This window comes from Rhinoderma darwinii, chromosome 6 (assembly GCF_050947455.1).
Source record: "Rhinoderma darwinii isolate aRhiDar2 chromosome 6, aRhiDar2.hap1, whole genome shotgun sequence".
Taxonomy (NCBI): domain Eukaryota; kingdom Metazoa; phylum Chordata; class Amphibia; order Anura; family Rhinodermatidae; genus Rhinoderma; species Rhinoderma darwinii.
In genome coordinates this window covers 88,344,599-88,364,258 of record NC_134692.1, presented here as the reverse complement: position 1 = coordinate 88,364,258, position 19,660 = coordinate 88,344,599, and the positions used below count along the sequence as shown (strand labels likewise).

At 43.1% G+C, this 19,660-nt stretch overlaps 1 protein-coding gene across 5 annotated transcripts in view; it reads left to right on the top strand.

The window, feature by feature from the left end:
• The first annotated feature begins 2,368 nt into the window (after positions 1-2,368).
• Positions 2,369-19,660, top strand: part of DHRS7B (dehydrogenase/reductase 7B) — a 165,103-nt gene continuing 147,811 nt past the window's right edge. For 2 of the 5 annotated variants that reach the window (XM_075830017.1, XM_075830018.1), the window contains exon 1: positions 2,369-2,521. In XM_075830017.1, coding sequence (XP_075686132.1) covers positions 2,502-2,521 — 20 coding nt within the window. In that variant the 5' untranslated portion in view covers positions 2,369-2,501. Of the gene's footprint in view, positions 2,522-2,911; positions 3,054-19,660 lie in introns of those variants that run through there. The other 3 variants (XM_075830019.1, XM_075830016.1, XM_075830020.1) reach the window with 3 other exon arrangements.

Sequence of the window (19,660 nt, the reverse complement as noted above, 5' to 3'; positions counted from 1 at the left end):
GTGCACCCGCCATGTTCTGTCTTCAGTGCCGCAGATCATTAGTGCAGCGCTGGCCGCATCACATCATGCTGACGGCGCGCACATGTCAGGACTCAGGAGCGGGGCAATGGCTGTATTACACAGCCGCAGCCCCGCTCTCATAGTCATGTGTACTATACTGTATTGTGTTGTATTGTGAAGTTTGCGGTGGAGAGAGGAGGGGGGGCTGTGATTTAACGGCCCCCCCCTCCTCTCCACCGCAAACAGCACAATACATTACAAGGCATCACAACACATTACATCACAATACATTACAACACAACACAGACTGCAGCTCACCTGGAGTCCTCGGCACCGACTCTTCCACTCCACTGTCCGGAAGACGTGTCACGTGACAACACGGTCACATGGTACACTAAGTGTACCATGTGACCGTAACCAGGAAGTGCCGGCTTTACGGCACAGAAGATTTTTTTTGGAAGCATACAGTATGGCAACGGGGGCCCGTGGGCCCCCCCAGGCTTAGGGGCCCGGTCGCAAGTGCGACCGCTGCGACCCCTATAGCTACGCCACTGAGTAGCAGCCACAGCAGCTGCTAGCGGCACCATCGGCCATGGGAGGTGTCGCCGGGCCAGGGCGCTTTTAAAACAAGCAGGAAAAGGGAGCCATCGCAGTGCCCCCTTCCACCTGCTGTACAGCCCTCAAAACCACAAAAAAGGCCATACTCACTAGGTAGGTGGGTGGGTGAAAACCCGTTCCCATCAGGACGCAGACGGGTCAAAGAATGCTGCAGAAGGAGTGTGCATTAAGTAGTGATAGCCCCTCCCACTAGTCTTGAGGGGAGTGGCGGACTAAGTGCTCAAAGGTGTGCGATAAATGAGTGTCAGTGTAGTGCTAGGGTGTGAATGGATGGTAAAAAATAAATATGTATGTATGAAAGTGTGTAATAATGTAAAAAAATAAATAAATAAATGTGATAAATAGGGGTCAGTGCTGTGAATAGTACATGGGGTGAAAGTTCTGGTTAGGGACTCGCAAGGCACTGGGGACCCTTGACGTTGGGTTGCGAGCTTTGCGTATTTTGGCCAAAATAACAACTAATACCCCATGTTTCATGGATATTTCTTACTACGTATACTACACTTTTTTTCAGGACGCAGCCGGGTCTTATATGCTGGGAGGGCATGATGTGCTGGCGTTTGGTTTGGAATGCAGAGCAGCCCGCTTTAGCTAACACTAGCGGCGTTACAAATAGGCTGTTATTCGGCAAGATACGCCATGCCTGACGACCAGCACATTATCCCTCCACGTATTACACATAGTACTGACACCCCATGTACTATTCACAGCACTGACCCCTATTTATCACATTTATTTATTTATTTTTTTACATTATTACACACTTTCATACATACATATTTATTTTTTACCATCCATTCACACCCTAGCACTACACTGACACTCATTTATCGCACACCTTTGAGCACTTAGTCCGCCACTCCCCTCAAGACTAGTGGGAGGGGCTATCACTACTTAATGCACACTCCTTCTGCAGCATTCTTTGACCCGTCTGCGTCCTGATGGGAACGGGTTTTCACCCACCCACCTACCTAGTGAGTATGGCCTTTTTTGTGGTTTTGATGATCTTTATGTCCCATTTTTTCTGTTTCTGCTGTACAGCCCTGCCACACAGTACCCCTGTATAAGGACACCCCCACATTGTAGAAACTTACCTGCAGCATACAGCGCTTCGTCCGAATGGCATAAACTCCTCCTCACATGCACTCTGCGCTGTGAGCAGAGAGCGAGCGATGGTAGATACGGCCGTGACTCGGGACACATTGCAGTGATTGCCGTGTATTACCCGGCCTCATAGACTTCTATGGGAGCCGGGCGGCCGGGTGAACGGCCAAAAACAGGGCATGTGCAATTTTTGACGGCCGGGTTTCCCGGCCCGTCAAAAAAACCTGTCGTGTGAATAGCCCCATTAGGGGTGTATTGTTCCTACATGCGGCCGTGTGATGGCCGTTTTATGAACGGTCGTCACTCAGCCGGGAAACCCTGTCGTGTGAATAAGGGCTTACTATTATTCTTTATCACTTTATAATATTTTTATTTTTTTATAATGTGGAGTGTGATTTGTACTGCCTCTGCATGATATTTTATGTATTCAGTATTTTTTATCAGCTAATGATTTTATGACATTTATCGAAAGTCCAGGAAGTCACAAATCTAAAATGAAGCAATGGATCAGTATTGCGGTTGCAGTCACCGTATACACAGGAACAGCAGTTCGTGTACACCAGCACATTTAACGCGTCCTCTCCGGCGCGTCAGCGTGGGGTGATCAGGTGATTAGAACATACCCCGCCCATTCTGATCACATGACCGGCCCTCAGCCTTCCAGGGAGCAGGTAGTAGTTGCAGTTTTGACGTGTAGCTGTCAGTCCAAGTACGCGGCAACTGGTTTCTTCTTGTCTTGCGTTGCATTGCCTCTTCACAGCTCCGGAGTCATTGGATGAATGGTTCTTACTGTAGCCAAGTGAGTCATTTCTGCATACATATCCATACTAAACTATGAGACACGTTAGAGCTACCAGCTATATGGCGGACTACAAATGGAGCCTTGAACATGTTGACGAAGGTTTTGTCATCCCCTCTATAGTAGATAGTAATTTATAGTAACTTAGAAATACAGATCAAATTCCACGTTTTGTTCTTCACCAAGAGTGCATAAAGAGGGAGGATGGGTTATTTAAAAAATTGGCCAATGTAAGGGGCTACAAAGCAAAAAAAAAAAAAAAAAAGCCATTATCTCACAGATCCCCGTCTTTCCATCGCCGCCGCACGGTTCCTCCCCGCCACTGTTTATTGACATATCTTCAGCGATGACGTGCCCCTATACCCATGTGATCGCTGCAGCCAAGCACTGGCCTCGGCAATCTTGTGCTGTATACCCATCGTCTCCCACTAGCATGTGGGTATTCAAGCACATCATTGCTGCAGCTATATCAATACACAGCGATGGGGAGGACCGGAAGCTGGATCGACGGGGATCCGTGAGGTGAGCAATGGTGTGTTTTTTTTGTTTTTTTTTTCTTCTTGCATCCCTTCTACTGTGGCAATTTTTTAAATAACTCGGGAAACCACCAGGTTCACACGGAGCTTTTTGCAGGTAGAACATCTGCAAGTTTGAGGCAAATTTTGCGCTGCCTGGGCGCCGATAGCACGCCATCGTGCGCCACGGGCAAAAAACGCCGCAAAATACGCTTTTTCTGCCTCCCATTGATGTCAATGGGAGGTCAGACACGTATGTGCCCGAAGATGGGGCATGTCGCTTTTTTCCCGCTAGCTGTTTTTTCCGCTCGCGGGGAAAAAAACTCTGCCTCCCATTGATTCCGCGTCCACAAACTGTGTGAACTGACGGGTTATCCAAGCATGGGGAGGTTTTCAAACGGATGACCTATTCACAGCATCCGTATATGATCAATGGAAGTCTGACACCTGGACCCTGCACCAATCAGCTATTCTGGTTGCCTCCGGGCATCAGAAGTTATTCAGTGGTCGGTATGGGAAGCAGACTGCTCTGGTCACAGTATAGTGACCATGCTGCACACTGCAGCTCTGCTCCTATTCAAGTATTTCTATGCCTTTTATTTAAAATAACTCCACCTGGGAAGGAAGACACCACAGGGTAATTGCCTATGGTTTTAGTTTGCCCTTTGACCACTTAGATTTTTCTGCTGAAATCTGACATGAAATCTTAATGTTACTATGAAAGCAATATCGGTTTATAGAGTGTGTATTTCGTTCACTGAAAAAGTGATTTACTGCCTGATTAGAACGAATTAAAATTAGTTTTATTAATATAGTATAAAATTGGCTCATATGGCCCACAAGTACATATGTTCAGGCTCAGCAAGTGGTCAGGGATAGGAGACGGTATTTAAAAGCATATAACTAAAGACCAGAACTCCTCTTGTAGTATATAGCCCTGGCAACCACTAGCTGAAAAATTGATTGTTCCAGCCAGAAAGGCTCACCGCATATGGTCAGAGAGATAGGGTGTATCAACAGTCCCGATTGCAGACCGACACTCCCCTTCAATGATTCCTGACTCTAAGACCACAGACTGATTGATTATTCACAACCCTACGCGTTTCAGTGCCACTGTTTGAACGTGACAGATCATCAGGGATTGTTTAGAGATAAGGTTAGATGCCGGTTAGCATATTTTTAATGCTAACATTATTTCTCCCGGCTCGTGTACGATTCTGATACAAATGGCCGCACGCATAGTGTTTTAAAAGTGGATTTTAAAGAGGCTCTGTCACCAGATTTTGCAGCCCCTATCTGCTATTGCAGCAGATAGGCGCTGCAATGTAGATTACAGTAACGTTTTTATTTTTAAAAAACGAGCATTTTTGGCCAAGTTATGACCATTTTTGTAGTTATGCAAATGAGGCTTGCAAAAGTCCAAGTGGGTGTGTATTATGTGCGTACATCGGGCGTTTTTAATACTTTTACTAGCTGGGCGTTGTGACGAGAAGTATCATCCACTTCTCTTCAGAACGCCCAGCTTCTGGCAGTGCAGATCTGTGACGTCACTCACAGGTCCTGCATCGTGTCGGACACATCGGCACCAGAGGCTTCAGTTGATTCTGCAGCAGCATCGGCGTTAGCAGGTAAGTCGATGTAGCTACTTACCTGCAAACGCCGATGCTGCTGCAGAATCATCTGTAGCCTCTGGTGCCGGTGTCCTCGCTCGTCTGACACGATGCAGGACCTGTGAGTGACGACACAGCGTGATCTCTCGAGAACACGGCTGTGTCTGCACTGCCAGAAGCTGGGCGTTCTGAAGAGAAGTGGATGATACTTCTCATCAGAACGCCCAGCTAGTAAAAGTATTAAAAACGCCCCGATGTACGCACATAATACACGCCCACTTGGACTTTTACTTTTAAACACACCCACTTGGACTTTTGCAAGCCTCATTTGCATAACTACAAAAATGGTCATAACTTGGCCAAAAATGCTCGTTTTTTAAAAATAAAAACGTTACTGTAATCTACATTGCAGCGCCGATCTGCTGCAATAGCAGATAGGGGTTGCAAAATCTGGTGACAGAGCCTCTTTAAGTCATTTGCAACTGTATGATCTCAAAGCACAGGTGGTTACAGTCCTGGTTTTGAAGGGCAAAGGTGCAAAAAACCAACAACTTCGCCCGTGTTTTCTGCAAAATCGGCATCTCTTCTGTAGATACTTCTGTGTTTTAGTGGTAGGGACAGGATGTAAAAAGTGACGCTCAGTGAGTCTTGAACTCTTCTAACTTATGGAGCCCTGCTACCATCCTTCAAATAAAAGACGCTGTAGAATTTTTTTCCTGGAACTTGTATGGCCCTGTTCACACGAGTTTTTTTTTTCAAGGCAGAAGAATCTGCCTCAAAGTTCCTTCAGGAATTTTGAGGCAGATTTTGAACTACCTGAAAATCCTTGCCGTGTTTTTCAATGGGAGGTCAGAGGCAGAACCGCGGCAAGAAAGAGCATGCCGCTGTCTTTTTACCGCGAGCAGCTTAAAAAACGCAGCGGAAAAAACGCCTCAGCCTCCCATTGAAATCAATTGAAGGCGGTTTTGGACATTTTTTTTCCACTGATTCAGACACTGTTTTCAGGGTCAAACTCAGCGTCAAACAACTGTGTCAACTGAGCCTTAAAATGTAATTGTTCCCTGGGCCTTTTTGTAGATGACAAAGGAAATAAAATTTGCCACTTGCATCGGGTAGGTTGCCACCTTCTTGTACCAGGCTCTAGTTTTCCTTTTAATCAATTAAGGTTGAAGCGCCTGATCTGAGAGGTCGAGACCCCCATAAATTTATTGTGCTCTGTAATACAGAGAGCTTCCTGTCTGTTCACAGATGCGCCTCTCTGTGACAGTAACCATGGTGTCAGCATACATAGTGGTTAGCATTAACAACTCTCTCTGATCATTGCACTTAAAGAGGCTCTGTCACCAGATTATAAATGTCCTATCTCCTACATAATCTGATCAGAGCTGTAATGTAGATAAGTGGTTTTTATTTTGAAAAACGATCATTTTTTAGCAAGTTATGAGAAATTTTAGATTTATGCTAATTAGTTTATAAAGCCCAACTTTTGACCAAGTGGGCGTTGTAAAGAGAAGTGCATGACGCTGACCAATCGGCTTCATACACTTCTCTCCATTTGTACTCAGCGCAGCGTGATCTTGCTGTGCTGTCACATACATCCACATTAACTTTACTGAAGTGTCTTGAGCGTGAATACACATCACCGCCAGCCAGGATGCGATGTCTTTTCCCACTCCCGACACTTTTGGTAAAGTTTGTGTGGGACTTACTCAGACAGCACAGCGAGATCACGTTGTGCGGAGTACAAATGGACATGAATCGATAGAAGTGTATGACGCCGATTGGTCAGCGTCATACACTTCTCTTTACAACGCCAACTTGGACAAAGAAATTAATTAGCATAAATCTAAAATTGCTCGTAACTCCCATAAAAGCGAATGGCAGTTACGGAAACCACCTAGCTCGCATGCTACGCTGCTTCCATAACTGCCCTTTTAAGTGCAAGAATTTCTTCACTTGCTTAAGCAAATGATTTCCCCTTTTCTAGGCGCTTTGAGATGAGTTGTGGTGGCAGACCTTTTCGGTTTCTGAGGACTGTCCCGCAGGCCCCTGTATTAGCAGCGTGAAAGCCTTTGAATAGTGGTACACTGGAATAAAAGTTGTCCCTGTAGCCTTGGGAAGGAATGGCTGCATGAGGTCCCAGACTATTTTTCCACTGGCACCGAGGTTTTATGGGCATCCTGGGGGATTTATGTCATGCTCTTTGCCCTCATGTATATTGAAGCCCCACGTAAAAGCAGTGTTACTTTCACAAACTTTGTATAGTTTGACACCATACCTGGGTCTTTCTGATGGTATGTACTGTCTTAAAGAGAACCTTTCACCTCCCCATACATGTGCAGCATGTAATGGGGAGGGCTGCGCAAACCCTGGGGCATTTAAAAAAAAAATCTTCCTCCCTCTGTTATTTAGATATCGGTGCCGTTATATTTGGCACTCAATATTTAAATAACCCCCTGAACTGTCAACGGGGCGTGTACTGTCAAGGGGGCGTTTTACTATGGCTGTGACACGGTCCAATCAGATATGGACAGTGTTACAGCAAGAGTGAGGATAGAGAGAGTGTGCGCGAGCGCATGCGCACGTTCTCACTCTTCAGCTTTCAAGATCAGTCTTCTGGCGAACTGGCAAGGGGGCGTGTCTCTGCTACGGACAGTGTAAAAGCTCGGGAGCGCTTGCACTGTCAATAGCAGTGACATGCCCCCTTGCCAGTTCGGCAGACAACGTACAAGACTGATCTCTCAAAAGAGCTGAAGAGATGAGAGCGCGCATGCGCGCTGCCCCCTTGCCAGTTCGGTAGAAGACTGATCTTGAAATCTGCAGAGTGAGTGAGAGAGCGTATGCGTGCGCGCACACTCTCTCCTCGCTCTTGCTGTAACATGCCCCCTTGCCAGTACATGCCCCATTGACCGTGAGTCCGCTGCGTAAAAGTCACGACATGTCCGTTCTTTCTGCATTTTTCGAGCATCACGCACCCATTGAAGTCAATGGGTGCGTGAAAATCACGCATGTCACACGGAAGCACTTCCGTGGGACAAGCGTGATTCACGCAACAGCAGTGAATAGCAAAGCACCACGTGCTTTTCTGTTTACAAACATCCAAATGGAGTGTCATAATGATGGCGGCTGCGTTAAAAGCACGCAGCCGCGCATCATACACGGCTGACACACGGAGCTGTTAAGTGCCTTTTGCGCACGCAAAACGCCCCAGGGTTTGTGCAGCCCTCCCCATTACATGCTGCACATGTATGGGGAGGTGACGGGTTCTCTTTAAACACAACCACCCCTTAAAATTTATAAGGGATTCGTCCACACTCAGGCTCTTGTCAAGTGTAAGATTTAAAAAATTTGTTTTTTTTAGCGCAATAATAATTGGCCTCAGTTTGTGAAGACGATTGGGTGGATAGCTTTGTAAAATATTAAGTACATTTTCTTGAAATACAAGATATTGATGCGGTTCCTGTATCTGTTCCTGGACATTATGGCACTAAAAACTGGGGTTGCGTGAATAGAACTTTACAATGCCCATGTTCAAAATTAGCCCTAAAAGTTTTGATCTCACAGATATTTGTGGAAATCCAGACCTATGCATAACTGGATCCGGGCCTAAGCCTGTAAATTTATCTAAGTGAAAAAAAAAAGTGTTCTAATGTTTCACAGTCTTTCTTCAGTGAACACTTTTTTTATCAGTTCTGTCAGCACGTCTGTCTCTCCCCCTCCCAAAACCACAACGGAGAGGCGAGGTGAGGCAGAGAAGTGAATAGAGCCCAGTGCGCTATTTACACTTTGGGCTACTATGGTCGCCACAGTTGGCTCTTTACAGCGATCACAGCTACAACAGGGACCAATGAAATCAGTCCCCAACCTTGCCTCTAAGCACCCAGCTGTAAGTTAATAGCTGCGGCATAGAGATTTCAGAGCTGTTTGCAGCACAATCCTGTTCTAAAGCGCCGCCCTAAAAAGTCAGCGCTTTAGAATTATGTCCATTAAGCCCTTCCCTCTGGAAGAAGGTTAAAAAATGTGTGACTTGTGCGAAAAAAATTGCCAGAGTCACATAGGAAACAATCGTGTCAAGATTGTATTGCAAAATTACTAAAAGAGAAACAACCGACATTTAAGTCTGAACTTAGGACTATGATTCGTAAAGTAGTGAGTCAGTCAGTAGCCTCCCTCGCCCCATCTCAAGGAACTCCCTCAATCTCCCGGGCAAAAAGGCCACGGACTGAAGTGGAACAAAAATATTGCCCACCATCTTAGGGGTCTGACTCGGAGCAGGAGTGTTATTACTTATCGGAGGGTGAGTTAGAAGAAGGAGAGGAACTCTTGCTTTCAACTTAACCCTTTCAGGACCAAGGGTCCTCGATGCCTCAATGACCAGCCCCATTTTTTCAAATCTGATGTGTCATTTTATGTGGTAATAACTCTGGAATGCTTTTGCCTATCCAAGCGATTCAGAGATTTTCTCGTGACATATTGTACTTTGTTAGTGGAAAAATTTGGTCAATAAATTCATAGCTTATTTGTGAAAAACACCAAAATTGAAAGAAAATTTGCAAAAATTATGATTTTTCTAATTTTAAATGTAATCTACATTATAAAATAGAGATAGTAATACCACACAAAATTGTTGCTAATTGACATCCTCCATATTTATTGCCCAGATTGGTGCCTAAAATATATTCTAAAAAAAGGAGGCCCCAAAATCCACTGGGTGCTCCTTTGCTTCTGAGGCCGGTGCTTCAGTCCATTATCATACTAGAGCCACATGTGGGATATTTTGTCAAGGACCAGTTCCGTTCTGAAGTGTCTTTGATGTGGTCTATCTAGTACATAAGGCCCTCAATCACCCCATTTTAAAAACTGCACCCCTCAAAGTATTCAAAACAGCATTCAGAAAGTTTATTAACCCTTTAGGCGTTTCACAGGAATTAAAGCAAAGTAGAGGTGAAATGTACAAATTTCATTTTTTTTTGGGGCGAAATTCATTTGTAATAAAAAAAATTCTGTAACACAGAAGGTTTTACCAGAGACATGCAACTCAATATTTATTGCCCAGATTCTTCAGTTTTTAGAAATATCCCACATGTGGCTCTAGTATGATAATGGACTGAAGCACCGGCCTCAGAAGCAAAAGAGCACCCAGAGGATTTTGGGGCCTCCTTTTTTTAGAATATATTTTAGGCACCATGTTAGGTTTGAAGAGGTCTTGTGGTGCCAAAACAGTGGAATCTCCCCAAAAGTGGTTTGGGAAACGACACACCTCAAGGAATTTATCTAGGGGTATAGTTAGCATCTTGACCCGACAGGTCTTTTGCTATATTTATTGGAATATGTCTGTGAAAGGGAATAAAGAAAAAAAAGCACCGCAAAACTTGTAAAGCTATTTCTTCCGATTACGGCAATATCACATATGTGGTAATACACTGCTGTTTGGACCCACGGCAGAGCTCAGAAGGGAAGGAGCACCATTTGGCTTTTGGAGCGCAGATTTTGCTTGGTAATGGTTCTGTTTGGGGTTTTGCTGGTATTTCAGTTTATAATGTGGGGGTATATGTAAGCTGGGCAGAGTACATCAGGGCATAATAAAGGGGTAAATAATTCATAGATTTGTGTCCGGGGTCGCACTGATAAATGGTACCCAATCTTATCCGCTTTTGGACACTCTGCACAATTTCTGTCGCTATATTCTGAGCGCCAGAACTTTTTTTTTTCCTCCACCGGAGTCGTGTGAGGGCTTATTTGTTACGTTATAATCTGTAGTTTTCATTGGTACCATTTTAGGGTACATGTAATTTTTTGATCACTTGTTATTCAATATTTTTGGCAAGCAAAGTGACAAAAAAAAAACATACATTTTGACAATGTTTTTGTCCTTTTTGTTTTTTTTTGTTACAGTAATCACTGCACGCTATAAATTACATTTTACTTTATTCTGCAGGTCGGTACGATTACGGCGATAACATATGTATATAGTTTTTTTATGTTTTGTGGCGTTTGCGCAATAAAATCACTTTTCTATAAAATTTATTTTCTGTGTCATCATATTCTGAGAGCCGTAATTTTATCTTTCAGTCAAAGAAAGCTGTGTAAGGGCTTGTTTTTTGCGGGCCGGGTTATAGTTTTTATTGGTGTTATTTTGGGGTACACGCAAATTTTTGATCACTTTTTATTCTATATTTTGGGAGGGGTGATTGACAAAAAAAAGTGATGCTAGTATTGTTTTTAAATTATTTTTTGCGGTGTTCACCGTGTGGGAAAAATAATATTATAGTTGGGGGCGTTACGAACGCGGTGATACCAAATATGTGTATTTTAACGGTTTATTTATTTTCCTATAAGAGACTTATTATAGGAAAAAAAACATTTTTTGTAGCATATAACTTGTTTTTACACTTGTATAAAACTTTTTTTATTTTTTTTACTTGAAGACCTGCAGCACTGATGGCTGCTATAATACATTACACTACATAGGTAGTGTAACGTATTATAAACTCAGTGTGACGCTGAAAGTCACAATGACAGGAAGCCTATGAGGATCAGCTGGTCCTCATAGGCTTCCGTAAATGGCAGACCGGAGGCTGTTGTATGGCCTCCGGTTTTGCCATGCAACTGACGGCAGCACCCGCAATCGGTCCTCGGGAAAGCTTGTTGTAGCAACAAACTTTCCAGTTTGTTGCTACAACAAACTTTCCCTGCGATCACATGATCGGGACCTGAACCAACTTTCCAGTTTGTTGCTACAACAAACTTTCCCTGCGATCACATGATCGGGACCTGAACCAATCAGGTCCCGGTCATGTCTCCGGGACTAGAGGCAAGGGATAACAGCGTGATCCGGGTGTCAGCACTACTCTGAGACACCCGGATCGCGCTTTTAACACCCACTGTGAATTCACGTCGGCGCTGCACAGAGCCCAGCAAGCGCCGACATGAATTTACAACGGGCGGTTAATACCGGTGATCATATTCTCTGCAGCTGAACCAATCGGTTTGGCTGTCAGAGAACTGGTTGCTGGGGAGCCGCAGACACTGGCATCCGGCATCCGAGCGCTTTTCACAGCTCTATGCCGGCTGGAACAGTGGTCTGTATATTCACGCCCTGGCTGCACGGGGTATGTGCGAAAAGGACGTGAATATACAGATTGTCGGCATGAAAGGGGTTAATCTACTCAAGAGAAAAAAAAATCTTCTTTTCTGAGGTGTCTGATACCTTAATCCAGGCAATACGGGAGACCATGGATATTCCCGAAGAAGACCAACCCCATACCATCCAGGATGAGATGTTTGGGGGCCTAACAGAGAAGAAAACAAAGATTTTTCCGGTAAACTAAAATCTCAAGAGAATGGTAACGACTGAATGGGAGGATTCGGAAAAAAGACTTCATTTCAAGTGAATTTAAAAACAGACTTCTCTTTGATCCAGAAGACACTAAATCTTGGGATGAGATCCCAAAAGTAGATGTCCCAGTAGCCAGGATTGCTAAAAAAAAAACACAATCCCCTTTGAAGATTCCTCTCAGTTGAAGGACCCCATGGACCGGAAGGCAGACAGGCTGCTGAAAAGAGCTTGGGAATCTTCATCCGCTTTGATCTCTACGAATATTGCGGCCACATCTGTAGCAAGAGCAATGTTTATATGGTTAAACCAGCTGGAGACCCATTTGATGATGAAAACATCACAAGATCTTGCCCTTATTAAAGATGGCAACCGGCTTCTTGGTAGACGCTTCAGTGGAATCTATTAGATTTGCTGCCAGGAATGGAGCTCTCTCAAATGCTGCTAGAAGAGCATTATGGCTCAAAATGTGGTCAGGAGATACGAAGTCCAAAAACAAGTTGTGTTCTATCCCATTTACAGGTTCTCTGAGGTTTGGTCCTCTCCTTGATAACATGCTGGAGAATGCAGCAGATAGAAAAAAGGGGTTTCCAGAAGAAAAACCTAAAAAACCCCCACGGTTTCGGAGGCTTCGCCAACAGAGGGAGCCAACCTTACAGAACTACAGCGGGAAAGGGGAGTACGGTCGCTACAGTTACTGCAAGGGAGGAAGGGGTCGAGGATATCTCCTTAACCCAATAACTCATTTCAGCCCTCAAAGCAATGACGCCAAGAGTGGGGGGAGGGAGACTCCTACATTTTTATTCCAATTGGACCGGAATAACCCAGAACCCTTGAGTTCTAAAGATTATAGAAGAAGGGTACAAATTAGAATTCTCCTCCATTCCTCCAGAGAAATTTCTAATAACCAAGTACCAAGCAAAAGATCTTCATCAGATCCTTATCCTGGACGTCCAGAAACTGCTCAAATTTTGAGCAATTACTCCAGCTCCCCACAACGAAAAATTCAAGGGCCACTATTCAAAAACCTTCTTGGTCAAGAAACCAAACGGTTCTTACAGGACAGTAATCAACCTAAAGTTACTGAACAAAAGGGTGAAATATCGCATATTCAAGATGGAGTCTATCAGATCGACTATTGTTCGATCGATTTCAAAGGATGCGTACTATCTCGTCCCTATCCACCCCGCTTAACAGAGATTCCTCAGATTTGCGATTCAGAACGGTCCTTCCAATTCCAGTTTGTCTCCCCGTCGGCATTTCCTCCACCCCCAGAATTTTTAAAAATATTATGGCATTCTTAAAGGGAAGGTGTCATGATTTTTAAATTTTTTATTATTATTATATTGCTTTTAATATAATGTAAACAAATTTTATCTGTATACTTTTTAACCTCTTCAGGACGGAGCCTGTTTTGGCCTTCAGGACAAAGACTATTTTTCAAATCGGTAGTGTCACATTGTGTGGTAATAACTCCGGAATGGTTTTACCTATCCAAGTGATTGAGATTTCTTTTCTCGTGACATATTGTACTTTATGGTAGTGAAAAAATTTGGTCGATAAATTAAATTTTTATTTGTAAAAAAACACCAAGATTTGGAGAAAATTTGCATTTTTCTAAATTTAAGTGTATCTGCTTGTAAAACAGATAGTAATACCACCCAAAATAGTTACTAGTTTACATTTCAAATATGTCTACTTTGTTTGCATTGTTTTTTGAACATTCTTTAATTTTTCTAGGACGTTACAAGACTTAGAACTTTAGCAGCGATTTCTCATATTTTCAAGAAAATGTCAAAAGGCTATTTTTACAAGGACCAGTTCCGTTCTGAACTGGCTTTGAGGGCCTTATATATTAGAAAGTCCCCATAAATTACCCATTTTGAAAACTGCACCTCTCAAAGTATTCAAAACAGCATTCAGAAAGTGTTTTAACCCTTTAGGCGTTTCACAAGAATTAAAGCAAAGTAGAGGTGAAATTTACAAATTAATTATTATTTTTTTAAATAAAGTTAGCATTTTGACCCCACAGTTGTTTTGCTGAATTCATTGGAATTATTGTGCAAAGGTAAAAATCGACTTTTTTTTCTGAAAAAAAGGTAGCCATTTTTAATTTTTACAAGGAATAAAGGAGTAAAAGCACCCCAGCATTTGTAAAACAATTTCTGCCGATTATGGAAATATGCCATATGTGGTAATAAACTGCTGTTTGGACCCACAGCAGGGCTTAGAAGGGAAGGAGCGCTATTTGACTTTGGGAGCTCAAATTTAGCTGAAATGGTTTTTGGGTGCCATGTCGCATTTGCAAAGCCCCTGAGAGGCCAAAACAGTGGAAACCCTCCAAAAGTGACCCCCATTTTGGAAATGACACCACCTAAAATATCTATTTAGCGGTATAGTGAGCATTTAGACCCCACAGGTCTTTTGCAGGATTTATTAGAATTAGGCCGCGAAAATGAATATCCACATTTCTTCCACTAAAATGTTCAATATTTTTCAATTTCACAAAGGATAAAGGAGAAAAAAGCCGCCCAACATCTGTAAAGCAATTTCTCCCAAGTACGGCTATACCCCACATGTGGTCATAAATAGTTTTTCATTAGAAAATAACCCTTTCCGGACTGAACCATTTTTTTCTTTTCCTCTTTAGTTTTTCCCTCCCCGTTTTCCAAGAGCCATAACTTTTGTATTTTTCCGTCATTAGAGTGGTGTGAGCGCTTATTTATTGAGGGACGAGCGGTCGTTTTTATTGGTACCAGTTTTTGGTACATACAACTTTTTGAGCACTTTTTATTACATTTTTTAGTAGAGCCAAGGTGACCAAAAAACTGCGATTTTGCAGTTTTAAATTCTTTATTTTTCACATGAGCCCGCTCCATACATCACCCCCTACACTACGATATGCTATGTCGTGGTGCGCAAAGGTGTTAATGTGCAGCGTGAAAATTTAAATTTTCCACTGATATGCCATTTTAGTGCACTACATGTTATGCCCAGTTTGTGCCACTGAAGACAAATACCTCATAAAATATTAACCGGGTATGGCGATGCCATATCAGTGGACATAAACTGCTGTTTGGGCACGCTGTAGGGCTCAGAAGGGAGGGAGTGGCATTTGGCGCGCAGATTTAGCTTGTTCGTTCTGTTTGGCGTTTTTACTGGTATTTCAGTTTATAATGTGGGGGTATATATAATCTGCGTGGAGAACATCCAGGCATAATAAGAGGGTATAATAGTGGGGTAAATCAATAATAATCTGCAGATGTGTGGTCAGTGTCGCACTGATAAATGGCGCCCAATCTTATCCATTTTTGGATCACTCTAAACATTTTGCATCGCCATATTCTGAGATCCAGAACTTTTTTTTTATTTTTTCTCCATCGGAACTGTGTGAGGGTTTATTCTTTGCGGGATAATCTGTAGTTTTCATTGGTACCATTTTGGGGTACCAGAAATTTTTTTGATCACTTTTTATTCCATTTTTTTGGCAAGTAAAGTGACCAAAAACCATAAATTCTGACAAATGTTTTTTTATTCATTTTTTTTTATGGCGTTCACCCTGGGCTATAAATGACCATTTGACTTTATTCTGCGGGGCGATTCGATTACGGCGATACCATATGTATATAGGTTTTTTTTATGTTTTGCAGCGTTTGTGCAATAAAATCACTTTTTTATAAAATAAATTATTTTTTGTCACCATATTCTGAGAGCCGTAACTTTTTGTATTTTTCTGTCAAGAAAGCTGTGCAAGGGCTGTCTTTTTTGCGGGACGGGATGTAGTTTGTATTGGTACCATTTTGGCGTACATGCGTCTTCTTTATCACTTTTTATTGTATATTTTGGATGGGTTGGTGACCAAAAAATTCTGATTCTGGCATAGTTTTTCATTTACTGTTTTTGCAGTGTTCATCGTGTGGGAAAAATATTACAGTTTTATAGTTGGGGTAGTTACGAACCCGGTGATATCAAATATGTGTACTTTTTTTAACGTTAATTTTTTTCCTATAATAAAAGACTTCTAGGAAAAAAGCATTTTTTGTTTGTCACTTAACTTTTATTTTTACACTTTTTTATTATCTTTTTTTTTTTTACTTTTTTTTACTTGTCCCACTAGGGGACACTTAGACTTGCAGCTCTGATCGCTGCTAGAATACATTACACTACTTACCTACGTAGAGTAATGTATTCCAACTGTCATTGTGACGTGACAGTCACACTGACAGGAAGCCTCGGAGGACCTCCGAGGCTTCCGTACATGGCAGCCCGGAGGCCATTGTCTGGCCTCTGGTTGCCGTGATAAGGATCACCAGCCCCCGCAAATGCATGTGGGGGGCTGCCGATCTGCTCTAAACCTCTTCGATGTGGTGATCACAATCGACCACCGCATTGTAGGGGTTGCCGATTTCAGCGGCGACAGGCCGCTCATCGGCAACGGGGAGAGCAGCGCAGACACCCTGCACAGTTAAGCGCCGCGCGGCGGTTAACTGTTAAAGCGCGGACGTAACTGCGCGCCCAGGTGCGCGAAGTTACTGCTCACCTGGGAGTTCATGTACGCCAAGGTGCAGGAAGGGGTTAATGTATTCATACTTTTACTTCTCTGAGGGCTGCCATTTTTTTTAAATCTCTGTATTTGTCGAGTAACGACATATACATAGATGGAATACGGCAGCTACAGGGCATAGGGCACAATGAATGGGAGACGTCCATTACTTCTGCTATCTGGCTCTGTACTGTGCAGACGCAGGTCAGTCACATAGTAGAGAAGCCGGTTTGTAGGGAGATAGGAGGCCCATTATGAAGACCAGCTGCACTGCAGGTAAGGTGGGTGTCTGTCTGTCTGTCCCTCTCTCTCACAGACCCCGCTTTCGTTACCCCCGATGGGCCGCCAATGCATTGCATTGCAGACTACAAGCTGACCTAAACGGCCCTTGTATTCTGCTGACTATACCTGCAGTGCAGCCGTGGAGTCTGTCATCCCCTTCCGCTTTATTATCAGTGCAGCTCCTGCTGATAACATATCGTGCTTGTTCTGATCTTCTAAGGGCCGTTGCTTCTATGTCTTCCTTGTAAAATCCCTGCCAGTGTCTGTATGTAGCAGATGTAGTAGAGCTGTAGTGTGTGTGTGTGTGTGTGTGTTTTCATGTAGTAACGCTGACTCTGTATGTAACAGTGCTGACTCTGTATGTAACAGTGCTGACTCTGTATGTAACAGTGCTGACTCTGTATGTAACAGTGCTGACTCTGTATGTAACAGTGCTGACTCTGTATGTAACAGTGCTGACTCTGTATGTAACAGTGCTGACTCTGTATGTAACAGTGCTGACTCTGTCAGATGTAGTAGAGCTGAGTGTGTGTCTGTGTAGTAACGCGGAGTCTGTATGTAGCATTGCTGACTGTAAGATGTAGTAGAGCTGTGTGTGTGTCTGTGTAGTAACGCTGAGTGTGTGTGTTTGTAGCATTGCTGACTGTCAGATGTAGTAGGGCTGAGTGTGTGTGTCTGCGTAGTAACGCTGACTGTGTAGCATTGCTTACTGTCAGATGTAGTAGAGCTGAGTGTGTGTCTGCGTAGTAACGCTGACTGTGTAGCATTGCTTACTGTCAGATGTAGTAGAGCGGAGTGTCTGTGTAGTTCACTTCACTTTCATCATTCTAAGGGCATGTTCACACGCAGAGTTTTCAGCCGTTTTTTCGGACCGTAAATCTCCCAGGTAGAGACATTCTTCTTCCTAAATCTCAAAGACAACCCATTGGGGGTAGATGCATTATCCCATCCCTGGGACATGGATCTGGCCTATGTCTTTCCTCCGTTTTCCTATAATACCAATGGTATTAAGAAAAATCCAGGAAGATTTGGCAAAGCTCATAATTATTCTTCCCTATTGGCCAAAAAGATGCTGGTTTCCAATCGTAAAGTACCTAGCATTGGAAGACCCTATCATCCTCCCAGTCAAGAAGAATCTTCTCTCCCAGAGTCCCTTATTCTTTCAGGGAATAGAAACTCTGAAGTTGTCAGCCTGGATCCTGAAAGGCAGATCTTGAGAAACCATGGTTTGTCAGACAAGGTAATTTCAACTATCTTATCAAGTCATAAAGAAGTTACCTCAAAAATCTATCAAATAATTTGGAAGAAATTCTGTTCCTGGTATGGAGGTCCAGGACCAGACCCCTTTACCCCCAACATCGCGAAAATCCTAGATTTTCTACAATCCGGATTCAAACAAGAGCTTAGCCCTAGTACCTTAAAAACTGCAGATTTCAGTTTCAACGAGGGCAGTTTCGGCATCCTGGGCAGAAAGAAGAGAAGCCTCTATGGACCAAATCTGCAGAGCTGCCGCTTGGTCAAGCCATCATACGTTTTGTAAACATTATAGGCTAGATGTTCTGTCAGATACGGTTTTGGACGGAAAGTCCTCCAATCCGTAGTCCCGCCCTGAGCATTTATAATCTGGTATTGCTCCTGTCGTGCGGTCATGAGGGATGTACTGGAAAGTAGGAATTAGACCTACCGGTAATTGTATTTCCAGGAGTCAATCATGACAGCACCCTTACATTCCCTCCCTTATTGAAATTATGATTTGTGCAAGTAACATTTCAGTTATTATCCCTAGAAATAAAATAGGGTTGCATCCATCCTGGTGTAGTAATTGAAAAACACTGGCAAGTTGTTGGTGGGAGGGGCCTTTTAACCTCTGTCTTCCTGTCCCTATAGAGGTCAATAGAGCAACCTCCTGTGGTGCTATCATAATGGATTCCTGGAAATACAATTACCGGTAGGTCTAATTCCTACTTTTTTGTAACACCAAGTTTTACCAGAGAAATGCAACTTAATATTTATTGGCCAGGTTCTGCAGTTTATAGGACTGAAGCACCGGCCTCAGAAGCAAAGGAGCACCTAGTGGATTTTGGGGCCTTATTTTTATTAGAATATATTTTAGTCACCATATCAGGTTTGAAGGGCTCTTGCGGTGCCAAAACAGTGGAAATCTCAAAAAATTACCCCATTTGGGAAACTATACACCACAAGGAAATTATCTAGGGGTAGAGTGACCATTTTGACCACACAGGTTTTTTACAGAAATTATTGGAAGTAGGCCGTGAAAATGAAAATCTACATTTTTTTCAAAGAAAATGTAGGTTTAGTGATATTTTTTTTTTTTCTACAAGGACTCAAGGAGAAAAAGCAACGCAAAATTTTTAAAGCAATTTCTCCTGAGTAAAACAACCCCACATGTGGTCATAAACGGATGTTTGGAAACACGGCAGGGCTTAGAAGGGAAAGAGCGCTATTTGACTTTTGGAGATCACATTTAGCAGGAATGGTTTGCGGAGGCCGTGTCACATTTGCAAATCACCTGAGGAGACAAAACAATGAAAATACCCAAAAAGTGACTCCATTTAGGAAACTACACCCCTTGAGGAATTCATCTAGGGGAGTAGTGAGTATTTTGACCCCCACAGGTGTTTCATAGAATTTTTTGGAATTGGGCAGTGAAAATAAAAATCTTTTCTTCATTAAGACGTTGCTTTAGCGCAAAACTTTTCATTTTCCCAACAAATAAAGGAAAAAAAGAACCCCAACATTTGTAAAGCAATTTCACCAGAGAATGGCAATACCCCATATGTGGTCGTAAACTGCTGTTTGGGCACACAGTAGGGCTCAGCAGGGAAGGAGTGG